This window comes from Moschus berezovskii, chromosome 10 (assembly GCF_049115385.1).
Source record: "Moschus berezovskii isolate FMDL1 chromosome 10, NW_MosBer_1.0, whole genome shotgun sequence".
Lineage (NCBI taxonomy): Eukaryota > Metazoa > Chordata > Mammalia > Artiodactyla > Moschidae > Moschus > Moschus berezovskii.
The window spans coordinates 45,502,599-45,516,149 of NC_142469.1; the positions used below are offsets into that span (position 1 = coordinate 45,502,599).

The following is a 13,551-nucleotide window of genomic DNA, read 5'->3' on the forward strand; positions in this document are numbered from 1 at the left end:
ACGCCAGGCCTCCCTGTCCATCACCAACTCCCAGAGTTCACTCAAACTCATGTCCATCGAGTTGGTGATGCCATCCAGCCATCTCATTCTCTGTCATCCCCTTCTCCCACCCCAATCCTTCTCAGCATCAGAGTCTTTTCCAGTGAGTCAACTCTTTGCATGAGGTGGCCAAAGTATTGGAGTTTCAGCTTTAGCATCAGTCCTTCCAATGAACACCCAGGACTGATCTCCTTTAAAATGGACTGGTTGGATCTCCCTGCAGTCCAAGGGACTCTCAAGAGTCTTCTCCAACACCACAGTTCAAAAGCATCAATTCTTCAGCGCTCAACTTTCTTCACAGTCCAACTCACACATCCATACACGACCACTGGATAAAACCATAGCCTTGACTAGACGGACCTTGGTTGGCAAAGTAATGTCTCTGCTTTTTAATATGCTATCTAGTTTGGTCATAACTTTCCTTCCAAGGTGTAAGCGTCTTTTAATTTCATGGCTGCAATCAGCATCCACAGTGATTTTGGAGCCCCAAAAAATAAAGTCTGCCACTGTTTCCACTGTTTCCCCATCTATTTCCCATGAAGTGATGGGACCAGATGCCATGATCTTTGTTTTCTGAATGTTGAGCTTTAAGCCAACTTTTTCACTCTTCCCTTTCACTTTCATCAAGAGGCTTTTGAGTTCCTCTTCACTTTCTGCCATACAGGTGGCGTCATCTGCATATCTGAGGTTATTGATATTTCTCCCAGCAGTCTTGATTCCAGCTTGTGCTTCTTCCAGCCCAGCGTTCCTCATGATGGACTCTGCATATAAGTTAAATAAGCAAGGTGACAATATACAGCCTTGATGTACTCCTTTTCCTATTTGGAACCAGTCGTTGTTTCATGTCCAGTTCTAACTGTTGCTTCCTGACCTGCATACAGGTTTCTCAAGAGGCAGGTCAGGTGGTCTGGTATTCCCATCTCTTTCAGAATGTTCCACAGTTTATTGTGATCCACACAGTCAAAGGCTTTGTCATAGTCAATAAAGCAGAAGTAGATGTTTTTCTGGAACTCTCTTGCTTTTTTGATGATCCAGCGGATGTTGGCAATTTGATCTCTGGTTCCTCTGCCTTTTCTAAAACCAGCTTGAACATCTGGAAGTTCACAGTTCACATATTGCTGAAGCCTGGCTTGGAGAATTTTGAGCATGACTTTACTAGCGTGTGAGATGAGTGCAATTGTGCGGTAGTTTGAGCATTCTTTGGCATTGCCTTTCTTTGGGATTGGAATGAAAACTGACCTTTTCCAGTCCTGTGGCCACAAATTTCCAAATTTGGTGGCATATTGAGTGCAGCACTTTCACAGCATCATCTTTCAGGATTTGAAATAGCTCAACTGGAATTCCATCACCTCCACTAGCTTTGTTCATAGTGATGCTTTCTAAGGCCCACTTGACTTCGCATTCCAAGATGTCTGCCTCTAGGTGAGTGATCACACCATCATGATTATCTTGGTCATGAAGATCTTTTTTTGTTGATTCTTCTGTGTATTCTTGCCACCTCTTTTTAATATCTTCTGCTTCTGTTAGGTACATACCATTTCTGTCCTTTATTGAGCCCATCTTTGCATGAAATGTTCTTTTGGTGTCTCTAATTTTCTTGAAGAGATCTCTAGTGTTTCCTATTCTATTGTTTTCCTCTATTTCTTTTCATTGATCACTGAGGAAGGCTTTCTTATCTCTCCTTGCTATTCTTTGGAATCTGCATTCAGATGCTTATATCTTTCCTTTTCTCCTTTGCTTTTCGCTTCTTTTCTTTTCACAGCTATTTGTAAGGCCTCCCCAGACAGCCATTTTTCTTTTTTGCCTTCCTTTTCCGTGGGGATCGTCTCGATCCCTATCTCCTGTACAATGTCACAAACCTCCGTCCACAGTTCATCAGGCACTCTATCTATCAGATCTAGTCCTTTAAATCTATTTCTCACTTCCACTGTATAATCGTAAGGGATTTGATTTAGGTCATATCTGAATGGTCTAGTGGTTTTCCCTACTTTCTTCAATTTAAGTCTGAATTTGGCAATAAGGAGTTCTCCATCTTTGGCTGCAAAGGATATAATCAGTCTGATTTCGGTGTTGACCATGTGGTGATGTCCATGTGTAGAGTATTCTCTTGTGTTGTTGGAAGAGGGTGTTTGCTATGACCAGTGCATTCTCTTGGCAAAACTCTATTAGCCTTTGCCCTGCTTCATTCCATACTCCAAGACCAAATTTGCCTGTTACTCCAGGTGTTTCTTGACTTCCTACTTTTGCATTCTAGTCCCCTATGATGAAAAGGACGTCTTTTGGGGGTATTAGTTATAAAAGGTCTTGTAGGTCTTCATAGAACTGTTCAACTTCAGCTTCTTCAGCATTACTGGTTGGGGCATAGGCTTGGATTACTGTAATATTGAATGGTTTACCTTGAAAACGAACAGAGATCATTCTGTCATTTTTGAGATTGCATCCAAGTACTGCATTTCAGACTCTTTTGTTGACCATGATGGCTACTCCATTTAAATAAATGATTCAGGCTTAGGAGATCCAGGCATGCCTTTGGTACTCACCAAACTGCCCTGGGTCTAACTAACTGACTGCAGGAGGCAGGGCATGGAACCGAGTGCCAATGAAGTTTTAAGGCATCACAACATACTTACTAGTAAGAACAAGGTTGATGAACACTGAGTTTTGACTCTTAGATTAGCACCCTCTCCTTTGGATGGGTGAGTGGGGACAAGAATTGGGAGGCAGTGGCATACTTTCCATTTATTTGTTGGGGAATAGTAGGAGATGAATTCTACAAATTGACATGTTGACAGATCCAGTTAATAAAAATGTGCTCTCTACTAGTTGCTTGGGAGAAGATTCAATTTCATTTTCTATTATTATTTTTCCTTTGAACAGTGATTGCAGATTGAGAAGTAGAAAAAAAACTGGGTTGAGTATATTGACAAAAATTAGTCGATAGTCAGTATAAGAAAGAAATTGAAAATTTTATAAGCCAAACTGAGAATTATAAGCTTGGAGATGGTCTCTCAGCTTCTGAGGACTGTTCTGAGTGGAGAGGTTGGTAGATATATGATTTTGACAACAGGGCATGTGCCTGTTTCAAGTACACATCTTGGTAGAAAGTTATTATTAATAGTGAAAAACATATATTTTAGTTAATGGTTATAGTGCTTTTTGTAGTATGGGAAGATGCAGGAAACTGGACTCAAACATTATCCCCTGAAAATATCTAACTATCTGAAAGCCTATTCTGCCAGTTTTTCCAGAGCACAGAATATCTCATTCTGATTTTTGCTCTGAATTCCTTTCAAGGTGTTTTGTAGGTCAGTGACTGCAGTGGCAAATAACTTGATTCTTATAAAACTATATAATGAATAACATTCTTTATTTTACAGTCCCTTCCCTTTTGGTCTTAATTTTGACCAAGGTTTTGGAAGCATTTCATGGCAAGCTTGTCCCAAGGCATTAGGAATGCTTATTCCCAAGTCAGTCAAGGATTTCATTGTTAGCCTACTCAATGTGCTATTACTGGACTTGGCCATCAACCTCTGGACCATGTGTCTTACTAGTCTATTATGGTCTAGGAAATGCCTACTTCTTGTTTTGTCTAGAGTTACACTATTACAATCTTTGATCTTATGGGACTATATATTTTGTCAATAGTTTTAAATTGCCTAATCATCATTAATTTTATTGGAGGCTCAGTCACACATTCAGTTCAGTTCAGTCGCTCAGTCGTGTCCGACTTTGCGACCCCATGAATCACAGCACGCCAGGCCTCCCTGTCCATCACCAACTCCCAGAGTTCACTCAAACTCATGTCCATTGAGTCGGTGATGCCATCCAGCCATCTCATTCTCTGACGTCCCCTTCTCCTCCTGCCCCCAATCCTCAGCATCAGAGTCTTTTCCAGTGAGTCAACTCGTTGCATGAGGTGGCCAAAGTATTGGAGTTTCAGCTTTAGCATCAGTCCTTCCAATGAACACCCAGGATTGATTTCCCCCAGAATGAACTGGTTGGATCTCCTTGCAGTCCAAGGGACTCTCAAGAGTCTTCTCCAGCACCACAGTTCAAAACCATCAATTCTTCGGCGATCAGCTTTCTTCACAGTCCAACTCTCACATCGATACACGACAATTGGAAAAACCATAGCCTTGACTAGATGGACCTTTTTTGGTAAAGTAATGTCTCTGCTTTTTAATATGCTATCTAGGTTGGTCATAACCTTCCTTCCAAGGTGTAAGCGTCTTTTAATTTCATGGCTGCAATCAGCTTTCGCAGTGATTTTGGAGCCCCCCAAAATAAAGTCTGACACTGTTTCCACTGTTTCCCCATCTATTTCCCATGAAGTGATGGGACCAGATGCCATGATCTTTGTTTTCTGAATGTTGAGCTTCAAGCCAACCTTTTCACTCTCCTCTTTCACTTTCATCAAGAGGCTTTTGAATTCCTCTTCACTTTCTGCCATAAAGGTGGTGTCATCTGCATATCTGAGGTTATTGATATTTCTCCCAGCAATCTTGATTCCAGCTTGTGCTTCTTCCAACCCAGCGTTCCTCATGATGTACTCTGCATAGAAGTTAAATAAGCAAGGTGACAATATACAACCTTGACGTACTCCTTTTCCTATTTGGAACCAGTCTGTTGTTCCATGTCCAGTTCTAACTGTTGCTTCCTGACCTGCATACAGGTTTCTCAAGAGGCAGGTCAGGTGGTCTGGTATTCCCATCTCTTGAAGAATTTTCCACAGTTTATTGTTAGTACAAGAAATAATAATCTTGTAAAATAGAATATAAGTAATAAAGCTAATAACATCAATAAAGTCCTACGTACCTATTTAAGCTAAGAACTTCCATTAAGTGAGGCCCAGATTCTCCCCAGGTTAATTGACCCAGTCTATTCTGCACCAGTCGCTTCTTTAAGGAAAATGATATATTGGCATTGTACATAAAGTTCACTAATGATGTCTGCACATACAAGGCGAGTGGTGGATCATAAAACTTTATGTTGAAATTTTTATTGCCTTAAAATTTGAATTTTTGTTTCATCAAAAGAAAAGAACAAATAAATATTATTATTTCACTTTTTAAGTTTTCCTGTAAAAGGTCCAAATTCTAGCAAGAAGCTCTCTCTCAGTCATTGATAATGCTAGGATGATTTTGCCAGGCCAGCCCTAGATTACAGCAAAAATAAGGGAGACACTGGCTCCACATATATGCTGTTTTCAGATTAACATTTTGGAAAATAAAGAACTGAGCAAGCCTAGAGTACCTTCTTAAGAAAGAAATCGTTTACTATCATGTTCCCAATGAGTTAAAGCAGTGAAACTCAAAACATCTTTTGCCTCTGGAGGGGTCTGTTGTCTGTGATGTGACAGCAAGAACTGCTGCATGATTCATGGGGCATCATGATGACTATGAGAGTTTTGAGGGATTAGAGGGAAACGCTGTTGCTTGGTAAGATAAATACCTTGGCCACAGAACTTGTTTTCTTTGGTTCCAACAGCCTCAGCCATGCATACTGTGTCAGGCTCAAATACAAGTCAGAATTCCTCTCTAAGTGTATTTACTTAATGTGCATTTGAAATTAGAAACTGGCTTCCTTCCGCTTGACTTAGATACATGTTCCCTTTGGTTTTCTTATCTAATTTTGATGGATGAGTTAAGAGAGGTGCTCTGGCTAGATCAAGAAGAGCCTCCTTCCCATCTGGGGCCCTTGCCCATCCCCGCAGGAGGAAGCTTATTGGAAGTGTATCACAGACAGTACTATCTTGTTAGTTGGGGCTTGTATTATTCTCACTTGACCTCTGATCTGTTGTTTACCTTGATTAACCCATGCTACCTTTTTGAAACATGTTGGCCTAACCTTGTCTGCCTGAGATAAGGAGTAAATAATCTTGTGTCCTTCTAAGATCCATGCCCTCAGCCATATCTCACAACTTCTAATAGGAATGCTATGAGTAACAGACCTCTGTGGTTTGGGAGCACTGTTCTCCACGTCTGGAGTGCCCTTCTTGGTCTCAGCCTCTTATTCAACTTCTGTTCCTCCTCCAAGACTAACACACCTCTGTAGAGCCTTTCCTGGCTTCTCCTCTCTGCCATCCTTGCTCCTGATTTGTTGTCCTCTGTATACTCTGTGCAAAAGGCTATAGCAGTTTTTTTTTTTTTTTTTTTAAATAGCAGTTCTTAACTTCCCTTCAAACCTGCCTCTAATCTCCATGAGGTTACCTATAATCTAGTATTTGAAATTCCTCCAAACATTTTACAACAATCCTGTGATTCCCTGGGGAGGGGGCGTGGTTATCAGTGGAGAAGGCTATAACTCTCCCGTTACGGTTTTCAGTGACCGGGAAAGCAGTAAGTCTCTACCTGCCATCTATCACCCAGTACTTTAAATTATTCACATTGATTTCCAATCCTTACAGATTGCGTGTGATCACATGAGCACAGACAGCCTGGCTACTGACTCCAGCCCTATAAAAAAGCCCTGGTCGATCTGTCTTGATGACAGGTTTGGCTTAGTTCATCAAATCCGCAACAAGCAGTGCCGCCTCTATTCGTTAGGGTAAGTACATTTTACAGCCAAAAAACAAAAAACACTCTGTAGGCAGACAAGGTTTTTTCAGCAAGACAAATTATGAATGGTTGCAGGGTTTAACAGGTGCTCTGCTTCTTTTCCTGCCATCATTTCAGACTCGTCTTGTCTGTTATGTAACCTTAGGCACTTGCAGAGCACCAACAGCCAGGGCCACTTTCTCATTCTGTTGGTAGTAAATTGACAACTTCCATTTTCAGCCTAATGATGATCTCCTTGGTGAAGCCCATGATTCTCAGCTAGGATTAGAGCATTCTTATTAGAAACAGAAAAAAATTAAGAATGCCCCTAGGGAAAAAAAAATGACAGTGAGTATATTAGAAATTTTATACACAGTTATGATGAGTGACCCAGGACAAGTGGCCTCTGTTGTATTTTTTGTTTTATGCCAATGGTAAATATGTGTGTACTTTTAGACTAAAACAATAAATAAATAAAAAGAGGGAGCGCCTGTGAAAATAACAAGGTTTTGTCAAAACTGTGGGAGATACTGATATTCAGTTATTCAGGCTGAAAATGACTTAAATGTTCAAATAGATTTGGAGGGCTTGTTGTGAAAGGGTATGTATAAAATAATGAGACTATTTTACTCAGTGCATCAGTATTCATATAAACAGTCCTGAAAATTTACAAATTATGTATATCTCACAAAAAATAAAAGGCAGGAGAGGGCTATTTTTGTTTGGAATATCCTGTTGTGTTGACTCTGGAAGCTGTGTGGTTAGTTTCTCAGGCAAGATCCCTGGAGTCCTTTCCAAAATACTGGGAGCCTCACAAGTGTTATGTTTGTTCCTCACCAATAGGTTTCATCTCCTCTGTAGTTTACATTCAGGCTCATGAGTGACAACTGCCAGCCAGATTCCTAGATGATGAGGGTTCAGAGCCAATGTTTGGTTGGATACAGAGGCTCACTCAAAGGTGCTAATTGCACAGAGGATCATGATTGCTGTCAAACTTTACCAAGCAGGGATTCTTAGTTGTAGTCATTGTGGATTTAAAAAACAAACAAATAGAGGTTTCAAATAAGAGTCTCAGGATAATGGAAACATTCTTTTATGGGTTAAATGAAGAGCCATGGTGTATATCAGTGAAGTGTGGTACACAGTAGGCACTCAATATATATTTGCTACATAAACATTGCCTGAGGTAAGAAGACTCAGGAGGGAAGCTGGTTCTGCCATGAATTAAATTAGGAGGCTGAAGATTAGGAAATGAATTGTTTAGCCAGTTGATTAGAACAGAGCTCTTTTTTTCTTGGAGGCCCACCAGCTATGCTGCAAGATTGGAGAAAGAATGGGAAGTTGTGACAATAGAGTTTATTTTATATCATATTAAAAATGCATGAAAGTAGGTCATAAAAATAATTGCATAGTTCTACATGCAAATTAAAGATCTCAGCTTGGTCCTATTTTCTTGCTCCAAACTGTCTTTATGTTTTCCTTAATATTTTACACCCTGGAATAATTTCATTTAAAGCATATAACTGAGTAAAACAAAACTGGGAAAGCTGTTTTGGGAGAAATTTTTCAAGTTCCTTTTTGCTTTTCTTATACTTCAAAGCCATTAGATAAAGTCGTTCTGCTGTAAAATTTCAGATTATTGCATATAAAAGGTAGTTTCTTATTTTCATTTAAATGTTCACTATTCAAAATCAACTTTGTAAAGAGCAGATAGGAACAGCTGAATTCTACTGGGAAAAGAAATGGATTGGTTTTAAGGACCAACATTTGATTCAAAACCCAACAATGCTCTAATTGAAAACTGGAAACTAAAGAAAATATTTCTTATGCCCTAAAAAAGAATGCTTTGGATTATGGGTGTTTATGTTGATTGTACTATTACTCGGGATTGAGAATCTTCTCAGGTGAAGTGTTTGCTTCAGGGGAAGGTAAATAGCCAACTGACAACATCTCAGTTGATGCTGAGGGAAGAAAGAGACCCAGGCCACAAGTGGTGGTTCTGAAATGAAGCAGAAACATTTGGGAGTGTTGTGAGATAGATGGGCTGGGCAGGAGGCAATGTAGGAGGGCTCCCACATTCAGGCCCAAGCTCTAAGCGCCAGGGCTGCAGCAGCAGACCATCCAAGCCACTGCTGTGCTTAGCCATTCCTATCCTAACGGAGCGTAATGAATGAAGCTGCAGCTGGAGGTGACCTTCTAGGAGTGAGAGGAAGAAAGGATCTCAGGACATGCTGATCAGAAGGCAGAGGCTGAATACCCTTCTCTGATCTGTGTCCTACCTTTCTTCCACCTCCAAGAAATGAAGGAGGTATCACCTCTACATTCTCTCTAATGTCTGAAATTTCTTTACTAGGAATCAAAGCTTTTTATTCTGCAGTTAATGTAAAAGAATTTTTCTAGCAGTGTACTCTGAGTCAAGTTCAGTTGAAAATTTAAAGCAGATCCATTTTAGTTTTGAAAAGGGATAGAATAGACCAATTAAGATAGGGGAAGGCACTGAAAAGGAAGGTTATGTTATGGAGAAGGGGAAAGAGAAGTTAAGTGAGAAGAGGCTGTGAGGTTGTGTGATAATATTGTCTATTGCTTCACTTCAGATGGGGGTCTGCCCTGCAAGTCTTCTTGTATTTGAGGTGGAGGGGTGATGGTGGGGAGATGGGGTAGGAATGAAGATGGTAGCTAAAGTGAATTGGGAAAAATCACCTTTTAATCCTTTATATAAAAAATTATATTTCAGGGGTATGAGTGGGAGTAGAGGAGAAAATTTGAGAAGGGATAATATGTAGATAAATCTTTTTTGCCTCTTCTTTAGTTTTCTGCCATGATGTACCATTTGGTTTTAAGACATAAATTCTCAGCATGAGACAAGAAAACTTGATATGTGGTTTAGGCAACAAGAGCCAATATCTGAGGCAGAAAATCTGGGGCTTCTGGTTACCCTGAGCCTTCAAGAGGAATGAATGAGCTCCGGAGCCAAAATTTCTATCTTTTAATAGTTTAATTAACACAGTAAGAGCTCATTTTTTATATGAATGAGGAATTAGAAAATCATGGTCCCAAGGACTCTTTTTAAAAAAGACAATTTTTTTCCTAATCATCTTCCCTATGAAATTTTAATACTATGCACTATATCTATTTACATAATATATATATTATCTATACTTTAAACATATACTTCAAGAATCAGTTCCTGCCCCCCTACCGCTTAGGGATGATATCATTCCTATTAAGAATATATGTTTTAGATGAAATTTTGGCATTTTATGCAATGTTATTTAATAAAAATGAATAATTATAAAATATTTTAATCCACTATTCATTGTCATTTATGCTTTGGAAAACCTATTACTTTCTCTCTGAGAGTGGTAAAAGAATCCTTCTGCAGTGCAGGAGATGCAGGAAATGTGGGTTTGATCCCTGGGTTGGGAAGATCCCCTGGAGGAGTGCATGGCAACCCACTCCAATATTCTTGCCTGGAGAAACCCATGGACAGAAGAGCCTAGAATGCCACAGTCCATAGGGTTTCAAAGTCAGACATGACTTAGTGACTGAGCACACACACTTACTTTCTCTCTGGTAGTTTGCAGTTTATGGATCTAGGTGATTATTTGTCCAGATTCTCTGGTTCCTGCTGGAATGAGGAAAGGATGACTGATATTCCTGAGGAAAATACAAATTGTCTTATTTGTAAGACAACCTTTCTGTCTTCAATGATGAGAGTTAAAAACTTTCCCTATATATGGTCTGATTTTTTTTTTTTTTAGTTTTTTAATCGGCTCTAAATTGAGATATAATTCACATACCACACAGTTCATCTGTTTAGAGTACGATTCAATGGTTTCTAGTCACCGCAGTCTATTTTAGAACATTATCATCACCCCAAGAAAGAAAGGCCAGTACTCAGTAGTGGTCACTCCCAATTTCCTCATACCCACTTCCTTCTTTTCATCTCCCACTTCTAGGCAACCATTAATCTACTTTCTGTCTTTATAGTTTCACCTATTCTGGACATTCCATGTAAATGGAAGCATTTAATATGTGGTGTTTTGACTGCTTTTTTCACTTAGCATAATACTTTCAAGTTTTATCCATGTTATTACATGTATCTGTACTTCAATCATTTTTACTGCCAAATAATATTACACTGAATGGATATACCACATTTTATTTATTCATTTATCAGCTTGTAGACATTTGGGTTTTTTCCACCTTTTGGCTACTATGAATGATATTGCTATGAATGTTCATGTATGGATTTTTGTGTGTGGACATATGTATTCATATCTCTTGGTTATATACCATTTTATGTTCCCTCCAACAGTCTATGGGGCTTCCAATTTCTCCATATTGTCATCAACACTTACTATTATTGGTCTTTCTGTGTATAGCCATCCTAGTAGCTGTGTAACGGTATCTCATTATAGTTTTATTTTGTTTCTCCTACTAGTTGATAATATTGAGTTTCTCTTCATGTGTTTATATTCTGAGTTTTTGCACCTTAGGGAACATAAAGGACAGTTACCCTAATACTCCTAGAAGTATTTTTAAAAGAATAATCAAGGATTTTAAAGTGCCACCTACATCCCTTCTACCCTTCAGTAGCATCAAAGGGCATGCAGTTGCCAGTACTGTAGCTAGTCCAAGGGACACTTTTATGCATGTGGGAAAAGGCATCTCCTCCCTCAAGAACTTTTACTACCATCTGCTGGATAATCATTATGAAGACTAGGAGTGGTGCCCCCTAGAGTGGTTTAGTGTACAACCCACACAGCTACACTTAGGGATCCTGGTTGTTGCTCTCTGAGACATCAGAAGGGGAGGGCCAAGATGGTTACTCTGTTATTCTGTTACCTTTGGGTGTTTAGCCCTATAATTTGCCCCTTCCTACCTTCCTTCGATGCTTTTGAACTGTGGTGTTGGAGAAGACTCTTGAGAGTCCCTTATACTGCAAGGAGATCCAACCAGTCCATTCTAAAGGAGATCAATCCTGGATGTTCATTGGAGGGACTGATGCTAAAGCTGAAACTCCAATACTTTGGCCACCTCATGAGACGAGTTGACTCACTGGAAAAGACTCTGATGCTGGGAAAGGTTGGGGGCGGGAGGAGAAGGGGACGACGGAGAATGAGATGGCTTGATGGCATCACCGACTCTGTGGACATGAGTTTGAGTGTACTCCGGGAGTTGGTGATGGACAGGGAGGCCTGGCGTGCTGTGATTCATGGGGTCGCGGAGAGTCGGACACGACTGAGCGACTGAACTGAACTGAACTGACCTTCCTATTTCTTCAACAAATCCTTCAGATTTGACAACCCTTCTGTGCTGAAGAGTTTGTTGTTATCTCAAACCTTTACATCAACATATATGGAATAATATTAATATTTGTTCATATAAGCATGAGTTATATAATTTATTCTCTCATCCATATAGAGGGATAGGTTACAGTGTTCATGAAGGCTTGTATCTTTGAATATATGTATTGACAGCTTGCCTGTTTCAAAAATGGCTTGTAGGAGGAATTTCTAGTTGTCCACCAATATTCAATGTTTCATTCCTCTTTGGTAAAAGAACTCCCGAGTTTAGCAGAGCACACAGTCACCTTGCCAAAGATTGCATATTCTAGACTTCTTTGCAGCTGCAAGAGGCTATGTGACTAGCTTTTAGCAATATGATATGAGTGCAAGTGATAGGTGCAATTTCCAGGCCATGCCATGAGGAGGAAAGGATGTGATTTTCACCTCCCCTTTTACTTTTCCTGATGGCTGGAATGCAGTTATGATGGCAGGAACTAGAACAACTATCTTAAACCTTAAGGTAGAAGCCATCCGATCATGATCTGTATTTATAATATATACATAAAATACATATTAAAAAATTTCTATAAAGTAAAATTTTTCCACAGTGAATTCTCTTTTCAGTTAAATAAGAGTAGAAAATAGTTTCCTTACAGACTAAATACATTTTTGGTATAAATAATAATTTTATTTTAGTTTATTATAGATATTTGTTCAAAAATATTTCTTCTTTACTACTTATGAGTTTCTTCAGATCAAGCATCAGGTTAATTTATCTGTCTCTGATGTCTAGTATAGTGTCTTGAAAATATAAAGTGTTAAATATTTGTTAATATAAATGAATATGTCAATGAAATATAGCCCATCCCGTGTCATGTTGGATATTGGACTGTATATTCTGGCAATTCCAGGCCCTACCTAATAGTTTTCTTTCACTTAGTGCAGCATTTTGTAGGTTAGTCTGTCATCATTCATCTATCCCCTTAGCACTAAGGATTCAGAAATAAGCAAGATTGACACAGTCCTTTACTTTATGGAGCTTTAGTCTAGTAGCCGACAGTTTACTCTGATGCTGGGAGGGATTGGGGCGGGAGAAGGGGACGACAGAGAATGAGATGGCTGGATGGCATCACTGACTTGATGGACATGAGTCTGAGTGAACTCCGGGAGTTGGTGATGGACAGGGAGGCCTGGCGTGCTGTGATTCATGGGGTCGCAGAGAGTCGGACACGACTGAGCGAGTGAACTGAACTGAACTGAAGTTCACAAATATTCCTTCCATAATTCTGTGTCCTGCACATATTTGCAGTGAGGTAGAGTGTAAAGAGCACATGCTTTGGAACTGCCTGGATTGAATTTGAATCTTGACTTTACCCCTTTGGGCCACTTTTTGCAACACCTATGTATATCTATCTAAATTTTTCTTCCTTTTGCTTTTTACTCCTGCCACAAACTTGACTAATTTATTAAGCTAAGTGTGAAGAAGTACCATTTTGAATAAAGGAAAATAAGAATTCAGGCATTGATTAAATAAATGTAGTTTATTACTTTTCAATATAGTGCATATTATATATTTAAATTAAGTGGATTTTATTCAGTAAAAATAGCATAACAAAAAATTTGCAAATTTCAGTAGTTTCATGTTATTTAGTATATCACCCAAAATAGTTCCTCATCATCTAATA

At 39.3% G+C, this 13,551-nt stretch overlaps 1 protein-coding gene across 2 annotated transcripts in view; it reads left to right on the forward strand.

Annotated features, from left to right (window-relative positions):
- Positions 1 to 13,551, forward strand: part of METTL24 (methyltransferase like 24) — a 163,473-nt gene that overhangs the window by 48,809 nt on the left and 101,113 nt on the right. For both annotated transcript variants that reach the window (XM_088840636.1, XM_055432956.2), the window contains exon 3: positions 6,446 to 6,585. In XM_088840636.1, the coding sequence (XP_088696762.1) occupies positions 6,446 to 6,585 (140 nt within the window). The remainder of the gene's footprint in view (positions 1 to 6,445; positions 6,586 to 13,551) is intronic.